Source organism: Protopterus annectens, chromosome 10.part0 (genome assembly GCF_019279795.1).
Source record: "Protopterus annectens isolate FY-2018-M chromosome 10.part0, PAN1.0, whole genome shotgun sequence".
NCBI lineage: Eukaryota > Metazoa > Chordata > Ceratodontiformes > Protopteridae > Protopterus > Protopterus annectens.
In genome coordinates, this window is record NC_056744.1 from 73,556,624 (window position 1) to 73,576,419 (window position 19,796).

The 19,796-nt window shown below is 41.3% G+C and overlaps 1 protein-coding gene across 2 annotated transcripts in view; it reads left to right on the plus strand.

Annotated features, from left to right (window-relative positions):
* The window catches only part of GGA3 (golgi associated, gamma adaptin ear containing, ARF binding protein 3), a 992,054-nt gene that overhangs the window by 534,144 nt on the left and 438,114 nt on the right, over nt 1-19,796 (plus strand). For both annotated transcript variants that reach the window (XM_044085033.1, XM_044085034.1), the window contains exon 13: nt 14,345-14,664. In XM_044085033.1, coding sequence (XP_043940968.1) covers nt 14,345-14,664 — 320 coding nt within the window. The remainder of the gene's footprint in view (nt 1-14,344; nt 14,665-19,796) is intronic.

Below are 19,796 nucleotides of genomic sequence, written 5' to 3' on the forward strand. Positions count from 1 at the left end.
CCAGGTTGGGGGTTTTGCATAATGGTTTATGTGTTTACTCTACAGACACAAAGTACAGGCTTTGATTCTCACCTATGGAGAAATTGGCTAGGATTAAAATTGCTAGCCTAGTACTTACATATATAAGAAGTGCAAGTTCTGTTGCTCTAACTTCTAATTTTTAGTACTGAGATGAGGTGAATACCAGTCCCAGCACATGTCCAGTTAGTAACATGCCTCACTACTTACCCGCCATCACTGGTCACTACCTGCCATTTTCTTTTCAACCAACTGCATCCATTTATTTTGCTTGTATTAACAGAAATAGTCTTAACAACAAATGACCATTGACTGAAGCTTGTATCCATCTCCAACCAATGATTGTTGCTGTTACCAAATCTTTTTTAAAGGATAATGTTTGCATCTTCACCTGTATTGCAAGTTATTAATGGTTTTACAGTACTCCGTAATCTAGGCCAGGAAGGGCTGAATCTTGTTGAAATACAGTTATGTCAATTTCAAAGTTTTATTTATTAAGAGTTTTGCTCCTTTCTAAAATTTTATCCTAATTGGCTGCTAGGACAGATTATCTTCCATAACAGACTAAAACTGCTTTTAGCTGTACTGTATGTCTCCTTCCTCTTCTAGTTCCGTCATTATGAGGCACATGAATAAGATCTCCTGTCTGTGTGGTAATGAAATCTAAATTTTATGAGACCTTAATATAGATTTTCAGGGACCATTAATGGTACTCTGACTAGACAGCTATGACTCTTGAATCTAATCTGGCTTGTTAAATCTTCCATAGGACCTAACCACAGCACTGGTATCGGCAGCCTTCTGGATGTAATAATTACCAGTTTTCCCTCATTCATGTCTGTGGACTGCTGTGCTATCTAATCCTGTGAGTGACCATTGTTCATTTCTTTCCTTCTGGTCATTTAAGAAACCCAGTGTCTCTCCAGTCCTGGTTAATGCCAGAGCTGTCCTTAAAAGCACTGAGCCTGCTTTCTTCTTTGAATTAGAGGTTGTTGATTGTCATAAGTATACAAAAATCCCATTAAAATCATGTCTGTGTTCTACTATCTAGTACTCCTCATTCCGGAGAAACTCTTTCTGCAAGGATTCTTAGAGATAGGTTGTAGGGTGTCTTATGATCACTCCTTCCTTGAAATAATTATTTTAATAAAAAGAGATAAGACCAGGAGTGTGGGAAGAGAAAACAGCAATTATTTCTTCAAGCATCAAATTACTTTGACTTAGCCACCTCTGTTTGGTTAGAGGGATAAAACTCTAGTAACAGGACCATAAGAGCCCTGCTTGAAAATTATGGAAACTAGGAATTACCCTTCTCAGCCTGGCTGTGTGGTGCAGAGTTGGAGCCATTAATGTGACCCAGGGCACCTGGTTTTGATTAGTGACCCCTCCATTAGAGGAGCCATGGAAGGAGAGGTAGAGAGAAGTTGTGTGGCCTGCTTGGTTCTCCTGGGGAGGTGGAAGAAAGTTGATGTGCATTCAATAGCTCACTGGGTGATGCAGTCTCCCTGGTGAAAAGTGGAGAGACCACTACTTATGCTTTGATGAGTGGGGCAGGGCCACTTGGAAGAAATGCACCTTATAGAGGTGAAGAAACGTCATACTCCCCCTTGGCACTTAACCAGGTCTGCAAACTAAGGGCCATGGAGAACAAAAGAAAAATGTGTGCCATCCTTGACAGCTGTCTAAATGAGCTCTCACCAATGAAGGAGAACAAATAGGGCGGTTTGACTGGGAAGGGGGGGGGGGCTGATGGTCAATAGACAGCATGGGTAAAAAGCTGCAGACTCTGAAAACCTCTATCTAGCTCTCTTAAAACTTCTTAGCTTTTTATTGCCAGTCTTGCAGCCAGTAATGTAATATTTTCCTTATTACTGCAATAGTCACTTTCAGTTTTAAAAATGCTAAGATTATTCCACCCAACTCAGGGACTTCTTATTTTTGTCCTATCCCAGCCAATGTCTAGCCATTTGCAGAAATCGCAGAAAAAATACTGTATATCCAAATTCTGGCATATGTTTTTCAGTATTTTATACTTTATCTCAAGAGCTGGTTGCAGTACTACTGATGCTTTGTTCATACATATTGATCAAGTTTCGCTTTAGTGGAAGTGGGAGTTTTAGCTGGGACACTCTCCTCCTGGATCTCAGGAAGATCTCTGAAACAGCTGATCATAAGCTGCTCCTCAGTAAATTAGCATCTTGTAGTTTTGACACTGGGATTTTGAAATGGTTTTATTCTTATATTACTGACATGACCTTCTGTATATGTTTTAGATCCAGCTACTCTGGGGATGGAGTCTTTAAGTCGGGGTTCTACAAGCATCTGTACTGGGACTTCTTATTTTTGCTGATCTGATGTTGTCTGTTCAGTTTTCATCAAGCCTGTGGGTTACAGTTCCGTCTTTGGAACTGACTCGGCCGTTAGCAAGCTAGAGCTCCTCCTACCCTACCCATAATCCCCTCCTCCTCCTAGATACCTGCGATCTTGTTTGCAGTGCATCAGCAACACCTCATGGTCTGTTTAGAGCTCCTACATGGGTTTATCTTTCTCCAGTTTTGTGGATATGTGAGTTGGCCTTTGATTTGTTCTTTTCTTTTCATCCTACCGTGCTTTCTAGCTTTTTGTACTAGTAAAAAAATCTCTTTAGTTTAGTCTGTTTCTTTCTTACCACATGTTTTCCCATTGTGCCCTTCTTTCTTTTTCCTTTTCTTCCACTATGTTAGAGAAATCCAACAAGATCCCTGTATCTGATACCCACAGGGAGTGTGTTTATTGTCTGGGGACCTGCACACCTTGAAGTGGTGTGCTCTGTCTGCAAGGCTTTCCTTCCCTGAACCATTGAATAAGCCAATCTTAAAAGGGCTTATTCCACCTCCTTTCCCAGCTATCCCTTCTGTCTCAGGGGCTCAAACCCTTGCCAAGAAGTCTAAGGAGGCCAGGGACCCTAAGAAATGGTCCCCGGGCCCCTCCTCTTTAGCTCTTTTGGAGCCACTTAAAAAGGCCCCAAGAATGCCAGAGTAGAGCCCATCGGCTCCAACCTCTGAGCCAACTCCTTTGCCCCGTGCTCCTGTCATCTTGTTGGGGGAATGGGGCCTTTGGTGCCAAGTGCATCCCCTCGGGATGTCTCTACCAAACCTCACTCCAGGCCTTCCTGTGTCTCTTCTTCCATCAGGTCCTCTCGAGCCTGCCAGAGAATGAGGTGGACAGATGGATGAGAAAATTTCTCCACACGCAGATCCAGATGGGGGTCATTCCAGCTCTGTCCCCAGCGGAATCCATGAGCAGAGCTTCCCCTTGTAAAATAGTATCTCTTTCTCCAATCCAGCCTGCCACTTTGGAGCTCTCAGATCCGTTGGTCACAGGGTCCAATTTGTCAGGTCCAATATTCGTCTCAACTTCGAGCTCAACTGCTTCCTTGACTTACTCTGTGCCGACCATGTCGGGACTGAGCACATCTCAGAACCAAAGCTTCAACGTCGAGTTTGGGGGGATGAGTTTGACTCAGAAGTTCCTGAAGCTGTTGCTTCCCCTTGGTGATTCGGCATTCAACAGCTTAACGCCTACTCCACCCTCATAGTGGAGGGCTGCTGGCGACTGGGGATGGTCTGTTCCTGATCCTTCAGGGCAGGGGAGGCTTCCTCTGGACTACAGTATTCCCACAGCCTTTGAGGTGGTGGAGAGGATCCTTTCCCGCTCCTAGGAGATTCCCAGCTTCTACAATAGCAGATCCACCCCTACCACTTCCCCTTCTGAGTTCTGCGTCAGAGACCTGACCCCTCAGGGCCTCGAGTCTCTTCCACTTGTGGAAGCCCAGGTTTTTTCTGACACCTCTCTGGAACATACCACCGAGAAGGCTCCTCAGAAGAAAAGGTGCAAAAGGAGACACTTAGATTCCCCATAGGAATCTCTCATGACAACAGACACTTGACTTCGATGAAGGGGAGGGGGTCCCATAAATCTCTATCTGACTTCTCCTTTGGAGACATTTTGAAAATCCTACATCAGAGAAGGTGGCTTGCTGGCCAACAAACCCACCCTGGATAAGTCAGTGTTCCTGAAGGCCTTTGGGACCAGCCCATCTACATCCTGGGTGGCCCCCCTTCAGACCCCCTAGTGGTCCTTGTGTCTGCAAGGGCATGGAAGGAAGCGGACACTGTAAAGCTGATCCCTAAAAGAGCTGAAAAAGTTCTTAGTGGTCCCTAGGATAGACCCCACTGGACAAAGGACATTCCCATAGATGCCATGGTGGTTGTGGCAGCCACCAGTAAAGAGCTTGCCCAGGAAAGCTCTACTGTCCATCCCCATAACAGGGAATCTGAGGCTATGGACAGATTTGGAAAAAGAGTTTACGCTTCTTCCATGTTTGCCCTCAGAATGTTGAACTATCTTTCCCATTTTGTGAGGCTACAGAGGGATTTGCTTAAGGAACTCTCTTCCAGAATCCATGACAGCAGAGGAGCAGAACTCCTTCTCCTCTCATATGGCCACTCTGAAGTCCATTTCCAATGTGTCCATGAAGCTCATCTCACATGCAGTAGAGGATACCTCTAGGGCAGTCAGTTCTGGTATTGCCATTCTGCATCATGCCTGGATGCGGCTGTGTGACTTTGCGAAATCTTTTAAGGTGTCATTCGTCAATGCCTCTTTTTGATGGTTCCACACTGTTCTGTTTGGACCAACAATACGAGACACACTCTCCCACAGCGAGAAGGATGGAGAGACCCTGTCTGCCATCGGAATCCACTTTTCTACCCCACAAAAGGTATTTTTCCAGGAACCAGCATGGAGGAAAGAAGTTGTGGTTCAGAAAGTCCCAGGGTCCTTTCCAGGAAACTTGGGGGATCCCCCCCCAGGGGCATAGGGGGAATAGTTCATGTTAGATGCCACCCATATGGCAGAAGAGGTCCGCTAAATCGAGGCTCTTGATATACTCCTTTGGAGGAATCCTTGCAGCATCCCTGAAGCATTTCCTGACTGTTCATCTCTGGAGGCACTTGGGGGATGTTGTTCCTTGCACCTAGAAGCCTGGTTAGCCATCACGAATCACCAATTGGTGCAAGCAGTTATATTCAGAGGTTACTCCATTCCATTTTGAAACCTCCTCAAGCCGAAACAACCCTTCCCTGATATACAACCCAATCAGAGGGAGGCAGCACCTTTACAAATCTCAAAGTTGCTTCAAAAAGAGTCATCCAGGAGGTCCCTCCAGACCAGTGCAGATCAGGAATTTACTCCTGGTCCTTTTTAGTTCCAAAGAAAACAGGGGACCTCAGGCCCATACTGGACCTAACTTAACTGAACAAATCGGTAAAACACACAAAGTTCAGGATGGTCACAGTTCAGTCCATACTTCCCTTTCTACAGAAGAATGACTGGATGTGCCCGATAGACCTGAAGGATGCGTAGTATCACATCAAAATTAACAAACACTCCAGAAGATACTTCCATTTCAGGCAGGGAGCCATCCACTACCAATTTTGACCAATTTAATTTGGTCTCAAACAGTCCCCAGGATTTTCAGCAAATGCATGACAGTAGTTTCAGCTCACCTCAGACTGCAAGGATTCCACATGTTTCCTTATCTGTCATCTGGCTCCTAGTCTCACCAACCAGGCATCTACTGATCCAGGCCAGGGACTTTGTCTTGCAATTGGCTCCAACCTTAGGGATCACTATAAATATTCAGAAGTCACAATTACAACCAGTACAAACCATAGAGTTCATAGGAGCTCATTTGGATACAAACAAAACCCTGGCCTATCTTCCACCAGACAGGATTATTTAGCTAAGGACTCGTATCAGACAAATGCTAGCTGTTCCAGTATCTCCAGCAAATCTTGTTCTCAGAGCTTTGGGCTCTATGGCCATAATAGTAACATTACTACCAACAGCTCGCTAACACATGAGAATTTTCAGTGAACGTTGTCAGTTCAATAGTCCCTTCTGCACCAACCCCTGCATCATCCTATAAGATTGTCACAAGTTTGCAGAAATTCTCTATCATGGTGGCTTCACGACCCAGAAGTCGGAGAAGGTTGACAGTTTGTTCTTCCCATTCCCATTACCATGCTGACCATGGACGCCTCCCAACTTGGGGGAGGGGCATTACCTGGGATAGACAGTTCAAGGCACGTGGACTCCCCAGGAGACCAACCTGCATATCATCATTCTAGAGAATGAAGGCAGTGCTTCTAGTGTTGCAAGCACTCCCTCCCTTCTTTCTCTAAGGACAATTGCAATTCAAACCGACAACATGTCAGTTGTCTGTTACATCAACAAACAAGGTGGGACCAGGTTTTACCCTGTTTGTCGAGAAGCAATGAGAGTGTGGCAATGGGCTCTCTCTCTATCAACCACTTTCTAATTGCAAAGCATATCTTGGGGGAGCACAATATACTGGGAGATAGGCTCAGCCGAGTCTTACTGATGGCCCCACAAGTGGTTTCTAAATCAGTCAGTGGCAAACAGGATTTTTCTCAAATGGGGTCAGCCTTGCTGCAACCTCTTCGCTTCTCCCCTCAACAATAAATGCAGCAGGTACTTTGCCTTAATCCCTCCCCAGGGACAGTCACCAAGAGATGCTCTAGTCCATGCTTGGCCCCACAGTCTACTTTATACATTACCACCTGTTCTGCTGATCTCCAAATTTCTTCAGAAAGCATGCAGGTTGAAGAGCAAAGTGATCTTCATTGCTTCCTTCTGGCCTTGACAAGTCTTGTTCACCTTCCTGTGGTCTCATCTGATTTGCCCACAGTGGACATTGGAACCCTTTCCAGATTTTCTGTCTCACCCATCATGGCACCCCATACAAATCTCCACAACTTGATATTAACCACATGTTTTTTCCAGTTCCAATGATGGCTAGACACTCCAGGCTTTCTACCCCAATTCAGATGATTTTGATTTCCTCCCATAAGACCTCTACCAGGAAAATTTATAAAAGTAAGTGGAAAAGGTTTTCCATATGGGCCTAACAGCACCACATTGACCTGCTCACTGTGCTCGTTGTGGTAGTTTTGGACTTCCAAGCTGGTCTTTTTCATTCTGGGGCCAGATTTTCTACTGTCAGAGTTCAGTTGGCAGCCATATCTAATTACCATATTGAAGAAAATGCTGGATCTTTAGCTTCTTCTAAGGTTTGCAAAGATTTTCTTAGAACTATGTTTCTACTTCATCCTCCTATCAAAACTTTTATGCCTCTGTGGGACCTCACTGTGGTTTTCCAAGCACTGATGTTACCTTCCTTTAAACCCGCTGCAAAGGCAGATTTAAATTTTTTGTCCTGGAAAACAGCTTTTTTATTTGCTATTCCTTCTACCAAAGGGGTATCAGAGCCTCAAGCATATCTTCCATATCCCTACCTTATCTTTCATAAAGACAGTTGCTCTACGTACTAATCCCTTTTTCTTACCTAAGGTCGCTACAGTAAATATTAGTAATCAATCCATCAACATCCCTGTGTTCTTCCCAGATTTCCAGAATAAATGAGAATATATGTTGAACCTTTTAGACGTTCATAGACAGTTGCACTTGTGTCTGGATAGAACAAAATCTTTCAGAAACTCTGACCAATTGTTTGTGGCTTTCTTAGATTCCAAAAAAGGGAAAGCTGTTGTCAAAGCTACCATAACTCAGTGGCTGCTGGATTGTATCTGTTATGTTTATTCTTCTAAGAATGTTCCTTTACCTAGACAAATCAGAGCTCTTTCCACAAGGTCCATAGCCACGCCTCAGGCTTTTTGTTCTAGGGTTTCTTTGGAAAACATTTGTGTGGCTGCTTCGTAAGCAAGTTCTCACACTTTTATTTTGCATTACAAACTTGATATCATCTCCAAGAATAGGGCTGCTTTTGGCCCTGCAGTGCTTCGGAATATCCTTCCATGAGGCTGCACAGATATGTGTAGCTGGGGACTTTGTCCCACAGGTTTGATGAAGACTGAACAGACAACATTAGGTAAAAAACTTATGTACTCACCATAACGTTCCATGTGTGTTGTGTGCTTCAGTCTTCATCAACCTTCCCTCTCTCCTTCCCTTCTATCTGAAGGACCTGATGGATAGTGTTAGGAACCCTTGTTCCTGTTTTAGGCTCCTGAGCATCTTTTACGGTCTCTTGTTAAGATATGTACTCACTCTGCTAAGAAAATTGGCAGCAAACTTGATCTAAGGTGACTAGGAAGAGCCAGGGATTATGGGTAGGTTAGGGTAGGAAGTGCTCTAGATCGGAAGCTTTAGCTTGCTAACAGCTGAGTCAGTTCCGAAGATGGAACCGTAACCCATAGGTTTGATAAAGACTGAAGCAGACAACACAGATGGAATGTTATGGTGAGTACATACCTTCTTTTTTATTAATAACTTGCCCTTTTGTCTCCATGTAGTGAAGGTAGCACTTTACATGCGAAACTCAGTACTGTATGCAATTTAGCTTCCCATCTATAGTTGCTAGTCCCACATACAGTGAACCTTCCACCTTGCCAAGAAGCCCATTAAGTTCAATGCATAGTTCCCATTCCAGTACTAATCCAGTTAGTGTATAACATATACAAACATACTTCTCCATAGGCTATCAAGGAATTTTTTCACATACCCCCATTTGTCCTTCCATATCACTGTTGTAGCATTCCTAACGTAAAGGATCTCCTGCCAAGGACATCTCAACTTCTGGCCAGTATGCCAAAGTCTATAGTATCAACAGGTGTTGTACATCGTATGTATGCTTCCCGCGCAAGTGGTAGGGCATAAAGTTAACATACGTATGCACACACTTTAGAACTTCATTGCTACAAGTCCAAATATGATCACTGAATGTCCGTCTGAATGCCTTTCTACTGTGCTGGTTACTGACCCATTTTTCAGATAAGTGCCCCATTGGGGTTCTTCTTTACCTTTCACTTTTATTTTTAGTGTTGTTGGTTTCATATCATTCATAAAGGGAAAATGTCAATGTGTGAGGCTGATGAGGAAGGAAAAGGAAAAAGTACATTCTAACCCCTCTCTTTTTGTATTATCTTTTGTTTAGTCTCCCCACATATCCTTAACTGCAGTAATAAAATCTTTCTTAATCCATACGCCTAAGTTCTTCATCTTATATCCCCATAAATAGGTGTATTGTTGAACCAGTTTGTATATGGGTGCATAGTTTACTGCTATAGTCTTTGTTTTATCTTCATTTTTTGCATATATACAAAAAAAAAACTTGAAACTGTCTCAGAATGTCCCACAACACCTAAATGTCCTTGTCTGGATTTGTCATATACAAAATATCATCATCTGTGAGTGAAGTTATCTTTACTTGATTACCATACCAATTATAGCCTTGATTTTGAGAGAGCCTTATTTTATTTGCTCAAGGGCTGTAAATATCAAGCAAATAGCAAAGGAGAAGGAGGACACCCCTGTCCAGTTCCTCTGTTCAAACAGTCAGAGAGGAATATTCCCACCTTAATTCTTGCCTGTAATCTTTCATGTAACCTGTTATGTATCTGGAAACACAAATGTTACAATTACTTTACTCAGTAAAAAACAAGCTGACTCTATTGAATGGCTTCTCTGCATCATTACCACTAAAAGTGTAGCATTTGTTATAATCTGCTTCCCTCTAGATCATTATCCTTGTTCTGTTAATATCATCAAATGTTTACCTCCTTTCCACAAAACCACATTGATTCATATCCATCAGTTTTGCAACACCTCAGCCATTCTCTTAGCTATCATAAACATTAATGGCTCCCTATTGAAATGTTAGTACTTGAAATGCCAAGTGCTGAAAAGCCAAAAAGAAAAAAAAGACTGAAAACTCAGAGAAGAGTGAATCTTGAAAATAGGTCTTCTCTTTAAAGTCCCCCTTGCACCCCCAATCTTATATATATATATATATATATATATATATATATATATATATATATATATATATATATATATATATATATATATATATACTCCAAGATCTGAGTACCTCATAAAAAAGGGAGTATTCTGAGAAATGGCATCTCAGACTTAGTATATGTAAGTCTGTTCTTTCTGCCATTCAGTCTTGGCATTTTGCGACTTACTGTAACGGGTCCCTACATTTCAAATGGTTACCACATAAACACTTTACAGACATGGTTTAAAATTTAAATTGGTTTGTATGAAGCTGGGTCTGAAGGGTCTTTACTCCCTTTGGGTAATACAGACACCACAACTTTCCTCCAAGATATTGGTACCCCCCCCCAGTTTTATAATAATGTTAAACAAAACCTTCCAGACCTTTATATACTTTCTTCCTTCTCAACTTCCACAGGAATACCATCTGTACCAACAGACTTTCCATCTGAATGGTTACATATCACTATTTTTATTTTATCTCTTCCTGTCTTGTTCTTTAATTGTTGAGCCTCATCTCCTTCTAACCTTGGCATAATTAAGTCTTCCGTTAATATATCCATTTTGTTGGTTTCCACACTCCTTTACTTGTACAAATTTTCATAAAATGTTTGAAATATTTCTAAAGTCTCTATAGGATCCCTGATTATTTTTCTTGTTATAGGATTCCTAAGTTTGGTAACAACCCTTTTCTACTTTCTAAGTCACTGTGTAAAAAGTTTTTGTTCTCTGGAGTTATCAGTAAATACTTGCTTAACAGCAGCTTTTCTAAAACCATGCATATTATCAAAATGTTCCTTTATTTTCCATTTAGCACTTTGCAGTTGCTCCTATTGTTGTTCTATGTGATTTCCCTCATTTTGTGCTTTGGAAACCTCTCTAAATAATTTGCATTATTTTTCTGATATCTTCCGCTCTCTTATTTTTACCTTGTTATTAAACTCCATTTTAATTTTATCCCAATCACTTGCTATCCCAATTTCTCTCTTCCGTTATAACCCTCAAATCATTTCCACTAACTATTCCTTATGTTCCTCTCTCTAACTAATAAGTAGGAAAATGCCACTGTCTCATTTTTTACTTCATTACCCTGCATTTAATTTCTTTTCATTGGTACACAATCTGAAATTGTTATTGGATGTGTTTCAAAGCTTTCCATTAAATGTACTTGTTCTCATGAAATATAATTTCTATACACTCTGCCCCATTTATTGTACCCTTACCTCTTAACTGTACAGATTTTCGCAGAATATCCAGATTTTGGCCTCATATTTTTGGTACGTTTTTCATAAAATTGAGGTTTTCAGGCAAATTGTAAATCATTAAAGACATGACAAACATTTGAGTTTCAGACTTTATATCCTTCAGAAAATTCATGCTAACACAAAACCTGTTCTATCAACTTTGTAAGTTTGTAAGAGCGATATTTAAAATTGTCCCTATTTTTGGGTCTTTATCCCACGTTTATTTATGGTTTTCTCCAGACTTTTTGAAAGGTATGTTACATCACCCTTTGGTAATAATATTTAAATTCTGTCTGGGTTCATACCCATGAATTCACATCTTCCATAACAAACATTCTCATATACTTCTTCAGGTGTCTGTTTTCTTTTTAATATTGTCCCTTCTAGGTCCCCCCAGTACATCCTCACTATTGCAGATCTTGTTCCAGTTCTTGCTCATAAATAATATTCCCTGCTGAACAAATATTTCTCACCAATTTTTTTATGCTCTATAGTGTCAGTTTTAGGTGGAATATAAATGGATAGCAGAAAAAAACTCCTTTGCCGGTAACCCCTTACTACCGCACATCTACCATTATTATCTTATTTTCCTTTGCTTTATGAGGAAGACTCTAAATGTAGTTGAAGTTCCTTCATTATAATGAAACTTTGATTATGTATATTAGATAAAATAGACATATTTTTTTTTTCATCACATCTGACCATTGGCTACCACCAGGGTCTCTTCTCATCCACCCATCCTACTGGTTCCCTGAAGTTACTTGGACCTCTACTGGGGATGGGTCATTGAAGAGATTGAGGCTGCTAGTGCAGTGTAATACAGCTACTGAGGGGTGTTTCGCCCTGATCATTTTTCCTTTCTTTCCTCATTTACTGAGTCTACAGGGAACACACCCATTGATAGTCATACACGTTTGGGATAAGTGAAGAGATTGAAGCTCCTGGTGAAATGTGATATTGCTACTGAGGAATGTTTTCTCCTAATCCTTTTTCCCCTACACCTGTTATGATCTGGGTGGAGGTGCTGGCATGTCATCACACCTCCGTGGTGAGTCAGCCCTTTCCCATGCTATTCAGCATTTCAGTTGCGTGCCTAGTCTTGGCTAGGGGTCAAATACAAGGAACATCCAAGTGCATGCAATCATTCTAAGATAGGCTTGCTTATCCTTCACTGCAAGAGCTGCTAATTGTGAAGCCAAGTCACCTGACCTGTAGTCAGAGATTTATCCCTTTAAACCATTGCGCTGGCCTTAAAATAGGCATTGTTAATGCAATCATCGTCCAAAGTGATCCACACACACCCACATATTCACACACACACACACACACATATATATATATATATATATATATATATATATATATATATATATATATATATATATGGATTCACCTTGGAACATCGAAATACCATAAACTTGAAATTCAAAACATTAAGACCAAAATTTTGAAAAAAACATAGAAAAACAACATTTACTATATTACACCACAACAACATACAGAAACAAATAAACAACAAACTGTATTAAACTTCTCTAAATATAAGCAGGGGGCAAGCCCCCCTGTACTCACCATGTGGAGGGCTGTGCCCCCTACACCCCCTGCTACTTAAATATATCAACTCCGAGATCGCACTACACAGAACAAAATGGAAATATACCATTCCAAGCTTCATGGCTGCCTGTTTAAATTGTAAAAACCTATTGTCAACCTTCTCTTAGAAACACTGCTTCACTGCGAATACATTACACATTACTATATATCTCTCCGATACATAGAGTTTCACAGCTAACCTCAGTCATATTCCCTTCTTATTGACTATACTACAACATAACACATCTGAAAGCCACAGCAACCAATTTGCACATCATAACAGTGTTTACACAGCTGATTCAACATTTTGACATTCAACATTGTGAACTTTCAGCATAATGAACTTTCAGTATTTTGGCCTTAGTGTTTTGAATTTCAAGCTTATGGTATTTTGATGTTCCAAAGTGAATCCATATCTCTCTCTAGATATATTTATATGTACACACACTCACATATATGTATGTGTGTGTGTGTGCGTGTGAATATACATATATATATATATATATATATATATATATATATATATATATACACACACCACACACACATTTATATATTTCTATTAGTGTCTGGGCGCGCGTATCTCTCTCTCTCTCTCTCTATATATATATATATATATATATATATATATATATATATATATATACAGGTATGCATAAAAATATCTAACCATCTAAGTCTACATCACAAGAAATAAAATATTGGGGGGAAAAATGCAAAAACCAAGAACACCCGTTCACAAAATGGAAGAGTCCAGGTGCTTCCAGGAAAAGAAAGTAGCTTGATTCAGTCACCTCTGTTAGACATGGACTGCAAAAATAAAACTTAGTATTTCCACACAGATGTTATATCTGAAAAATCCACAGTGAGATTGGCAAGTACAAGTCACTATTTATTCATACAAAAATAAGTGCTTTCATTGGGGAAAAAAGTCAGTACTGTACTGCACATGCTCTGCGAGACAGCTTTGGAGCATACAAATCAAAACACTGTTTTTTGCAGGGGGGCAAGCCTCTTTGCACCCCTGTACCAATGTGGGGAACTGTGCCCCACACCATGTTAATTATATATTCCTACTCCAGGATCACACAGTGCCAGGAAGAGGGCCTGTTTCCTAACCCTGGTAATGTAGCTGTCTCACACAAATGTTGAAAATCTGTTTTGTCGACCAAAGTGCGTTAATAAAACAGCTGTCGACTGTTCAGACAGTTAATGTATTTAGGCACACACACACACACATATATATGTGTGTGTGTCTATCTGTCTGACTCTGTCTCTCTCTCTCTCTCTCTGTATAGACATGTGTGTGTATATATATATATATATATATATATATATATATATATATATATATATATATATATATATATATATATATATATATATATATATATATATACACATACACATACACATACAGAAACAGTGTGCCTGTAAGATTTATTCTGGTTAAGAAATGCACCAACATTCTTTGCAAGTCCTGAGCATGCATTTTAAATGAAACTCTGTCAGCACTGAAAGTTCTTGTATAAAAAAAGTTGCTTATTTGGTTTGGCATATTTTACATTTCTGAAGTTTTGTTGAGCTAGGATTTCACTGTTTCTGCATTTACTGTGTTTTTGTAGGCTGAACCAGATGACTTGGACTTGATTGGCACAGCCCCTGCAACTTCAGGCTCACCTGTCAGCTCTGTGCTTCAGAAATTCTCTCAGCCTATCAACAGTGCACCAGCAACCGTATTTCCACTCTCTCAGACACTTCCACAAAAGGCTTCTGATGAATCTCTGCCCTTTCTTTTTAAAAGTGGCACAGCTTCTTTACTTCCATCTGGCACAGTAACAGCCCCACTGCTGCAGTACAGCCATGACTACCTCATGTCTTCTTCTGGAAGTCCTTCACTTGAGCTGGATTCACTGGGACAGAAATGCCTGAAAGAAGCTAAAGGGTATTGTTCTTTGTTTTTGTTTGGCTAGTTTTCTGATGGACAGCTAACCAGAACAGAATTATGTCTGTCTCTGTTGCTAGCAGCCCTGGAGTGATGATAAACTTGGGCTGCTAGACAGCCTGCCAGATTGTGAAGTCTACTTTGAGGGGTTTTGTTGTTTTTAGTGAGAGAAGACTGCATTAAGGTAAGTCAGTACTCTACAGACAGACAGACAGGGTGTCATTACACTGCACATAATTTAATATATCTAGTTGGGGAGGGTTAAGTCATATTGACTTAGTGGAGACTGTCATGTGCACAGCAGGAAGGTGGAAAGTGCACCAAATTATTTCCCTCCTGCCCATAGAGTTCTTACATGTATAGAGCACTCAACAAACAGATAATTGTCATGATACCGGAAAGGTTTATTTATTTTTTTTGTTTGTTTGCAACAAGAGAAATACCAACCCCAGGTGGGTTGTAGGGGAGGGGAATACTGTTGGATCTTTGATCAAATGGTAACTGGTGGCTGAATGAGTTATGCATAGTGGAATTGGCTGCTGGAGTTTTTCTATGCAGCAAGGGGACTAGTATTAGGTTGTGTTTCTCATTAATTGTCTTGAGTGACTTAAAAGCATGCTTAAAAACTGTGAAATAATGTTATAGTAATGGAAAGTTAAAATATATATATAAACAGATTGTTTTTTACTTATCTTGCAGTCATAATGCCTTAATTTTGGAAATAAATATGTCTTGTTAAGTGGGCATGATGTAAGGATGCACGATGGTGTTATCCTGAACTGCCTTCACAGTGACCTGGTAGGTATTAATGCCGCTATTTGGACTCCTCAAGTAATAAAAAAATTTACATCATCATTGATGAGTTATGATTTGCTGCCCATAAGCTATGACTGGTTGCAATGACGTATGTTAAACAACCCAGATGCATTTTACTTGTGCCAGTCCAGAATCTAAAGCCACATCAACCTGTGAAGAGAGCATATAAAGTGCATTTATTCATAATCTTTTATTCTATTTATACAGTATGACAGATATGAAAAACATAAACTACTCATGAATATGATGAGTCATTTAAAAAACAAAATAAAGTCTTCCATTTCATTTGGTATATTTGAGAGGTTTTGGAGATGTTGCATTTTGGTTAGGCTGAAAAACAATATATCTGATGTTGTCAATGTTCATTCATTCTTGACTAATGAGGAATCGGTTCTGATCCTTGGAACTGGCTCGGCCATTATACAGCTCGCACCAGCAAAAATCAACTCTCAAGCTAAGACTCTACCTACTGTGTATTCATTTTCTTTTCTGTCTAATCTATCTTGGTATTTGGGAGTTCCTTCCTAACCCAGTTCAAGTGCAACTTGGACAATTGGTTGAGAAACCAGAAATTCATCCCTGGTTTTGGCACCTGTGTCTCTAATGCAAACAGGTAACCTGTAAATGGTACATCTCCCAGGCCCATGCTTACACTTATCAAGGGTGTCAGAACTTGTCAGAGATTTGAGGTGCATGGTTAGGCTTAAAAAGGCCCTTGTGGTCGTTAGCCTGGTAAACACCTATGAGCCTATTTATTTTTACCTTCGTTGATATAATTTTCATCTCTCCTTTGTGTGTATGTCTGTGATTTTTTTCTATAGTTTCTTCTACTGTAAAATGGTGGAAAAATAAAAGGTAACTTCAGGTTTTAAGTAGTGCTAAGACTGTGGGTGAAAGATGCCTAATTCAGATGGGCATCGCTCTTTTGTATTTTGTTTGGGTTTGCCCCATTTGGATCTAGACTGTTCAGTCTGCCAGGTCTTTAGTACCAGGATCTTGGTAGAAAGACCAAACAAACTGATTTTAAAAGGGATGCTAAAATCTTCTTTCGAAGAAGTTTTGTCCAAGTCAGATCTTCCCTCGTCTTCAAAATCTGATCACACCAGAAAGAGGAGTCATTTGGTGCCGAGTTTCCCTATGGCACAGGAGACTAAGAAATACAAGTCTTCCGTTCCATCAGTTTTCTCAGAATGAGGACTCCGGTTACAAAATTATTGGAACGAGAACCTTTGGCACTGGTTACTGCTGTCATGGCTCCAACAGCTTCAGCACCAACATCGGCACTGGCTTATTTAGTTTCCCAGTCAGTACCAACATCACCATCTGCGCTCTACCTGCCCCTTTGGTGCCAAAGTCTGAACCATTACATGTACCCAGGACAAGGTATTCCCCTTCCATAAACCCCTTTGTGGGTCTACTACCCAGTCTTTTTTTTTTTTTTTGGAAAGGTCAGAAACTCCCTCTAGGATGTCTCTCTGATCTTCCAGGAGTCTTTCCGAGGTAGACATTGTGAGGTTGGTGGATCAGCTTTTGGCAGCCAGGGGTCTTCCTGCCCCTTCTCAGACCTCTCTCCCCTCTAGACTTGTTGTTTTTTTCTGCTAAGACTCTTCCAGATTTTCCTCCTCTGACCTCCTCAGGAGGCTTAGAGTCCACCACTTCTATTTCCCCAGTTCCAACTGTCCTGGTGCCGACAGCCACTCCCTCTTCAGCTTCCAGGACTGCACTGACATATTCGGTTCCCTTGGAACTGGTAGATTTTCAGAGTAGTAGCTCGGCTGTTGGTTCCGAGGGTTTTGGATCAATTCCTGTTTTTATTTGGAGTCATCCTTAGCCCTTGAAGGCCCTGGCAGTTGCAGGCTCTTCCCCAGCTCTTGCTTCAGATGGCGGTCCTTCGGAGTGGGGTGTGACCTCAGTTCTGGGCTCCCATGCCTCTTTGGAGGGTGGGCTGCCTTCCAAGTCATGGAGATGGCATTAGCTTCTGCAGGCTCTCAGCTGGCCCCTTCTATATCGGAGTGTCATATGTCTGTACCTTCTGGTCTAGAGCTGCGAAATCAGGACTCCAGAGATTCCTTCTCTGGATAACCCTACCAGCATTCCTGAAAGGAAGTCCAATTGCTTACCTCTGCAAGCAGTCGGGGGAAGACTTTCCCTGCACCAGACAGCCTGGTGGCTAATAACTTCTGATATGTGGGTGCAAAAAATCATTATTGGAGGTTATCATATCCCCTTTATTCTTTTTCCAAGATTACAAAGAAGAGTTCCAATGTACCACCCAACCAGAAAGACCAAGCAGCCTTGGAGATTCAAAAGCTGCTAGACAAAAGCATCATCCAAGAAGTCCCACCAGACCACATAGGATCTAGAGTTTACTGAAGGTTCTTTTTAGTGCCAAAGAAGACAGAGGACTGGAGACCAGTATTGGATCTCAACTTTCTGAACAAGTTCGTTCAGCAAACAACATTTCGGATGGGGTTGGTTCAGTCTATACTTCCCTTTTTAGAGGGAAATGATTGGATGTGCTCTATAGACCTTCAAGACACATATTACCACATAAAAATGAACAAATGCTCCAGAAGGTTTCTCCGCTTTCAGCTAGGAGCCATTCATTTCCAGTTCAGAGTGCTGCTCTTTGGTCTCACTACAGCCCCCAGGGAGCTCACCAAATGCATGGCAGCAGTCATGGCTCACTTGAGACTACACAGATTCTGAGTGTTTCCTTACTTAGATGACTGGTTTCTAACTTCCCCCACCAGGTGTCTACTGCTTCAAACCAAAAATTTCATCTTGCATCTTTTCAACTCTTTGGGCATCACTGTCCACAGAGAAAAATCTCAGCTGACTCCGACACAAGACCTAGAGTTTATATTAGCCCGCCTCAATACATTCTCTTGTGTAGCTTCTCTCCATCTTCACAGACTACAAAAGATAAGGTCTCAAGTACAGTTCATCATATCCAAAGACAAGTCCCCGCTGTGCTTGTCCTTCAAGCTTTAGGGTCTATGGCAGAGACCATTACCTTAGTACCTCTGGCTAGATTTCACATGAGGCTACTTCAGTGGCTCTTAGGTTGGTACTAGGCTATCGGCCCTAGGGCCTATACAAGCCTAGCCATAACAATTCCCTGGCCATTTCTTCCCACAGTATTTACTTCCCTGGACAATGGTCCAGCCTAACACATCCAATGAGTTATCCCATTTTAATAATAAGTCACTGCAGGAAGGATCTATCCCAATGGATGCAGTCATAGAAAATTCTTCTGGTCCATTCCTTTATATTCTCTCAGCCCAAGACCATAGTGACCATGGACACCTCCCAGATCAGGTGTGGGGGGGCATTATCTGGAAAAATCAGTCCAAGGCACTTGGTCTCCACAAGAGGCCAGTTTGCTCATCAGTGTCCTGGAATTGAGGGCTGTGTTCCTAGTGTTGCAAGCCTTTCAATTTGTCTGCCCTCCAGGGACAATTGCAATTCAGTCAGACAACATGTCAGTGGTTTAGTACATCAACAAACAGGGTGGAACCAGATCTTATCCCCTGTGCCAGGAAGCTCTGAAAATATGGCAGTGGGCGATATCTTCCAATTGCTTTCTGGTTGCAACGAATATCCCGGGGAGCTCCAACGTGATAGTGGACAAACTGAGCAGATGCATTTTCCTGCCTTACGAGTGGTCTCTCAATCCAAAGGTGAGGATGGAATTTTTTTGTCTGTGGGGCCAGCCTTGCTGTGACCTCTTTGCTTCACCAATGAACAACAAATGCAGCAGCTATATTGCCCTAATTTCTCTCAGGGGAGTCCCCGAGAAATGCTCTCCTTCTTGATTGGCCTTAGGGTCTTTTCTATGATTTTCCTGTCATTCCCTTGTTCTTGAAGAAAGTCCAAAGGATGAGAAGAAAAGTGATTCTCACCAAACCCTTTTGGCCCCAACACGTCTGGTTCCCCTTTCAATGGCCTCCCCTGATGCACTGTCCATGGATTATGGACCCAGTTCCATACCTGCTGTCTCACCCACAGAAACTGGTGCACCCCAACCTTCACAGTCTCAAGCTGACAGCTTGTTTCCTCCAGTTCATTAATTGCCAGGCAGAGTAACATAGCTTCCTCAGTACAAAAAATTATTCTGGCTTCTCATAAACCATCCACCAGGAAACTCTATCTTAGCAAATGGAAGAGATTTTCAATTTGGGCCTGTACCAAATAATCTAGATCCCTTTTCAGCATCTGTTGAGAAAGTTTTAGAATTTTATCTGTCCTTTTTGATCAAGGAGCTTCTGCTTCCACCATTAAAGTTCAGTTAGCGGCCATTTCCACAATGGCTA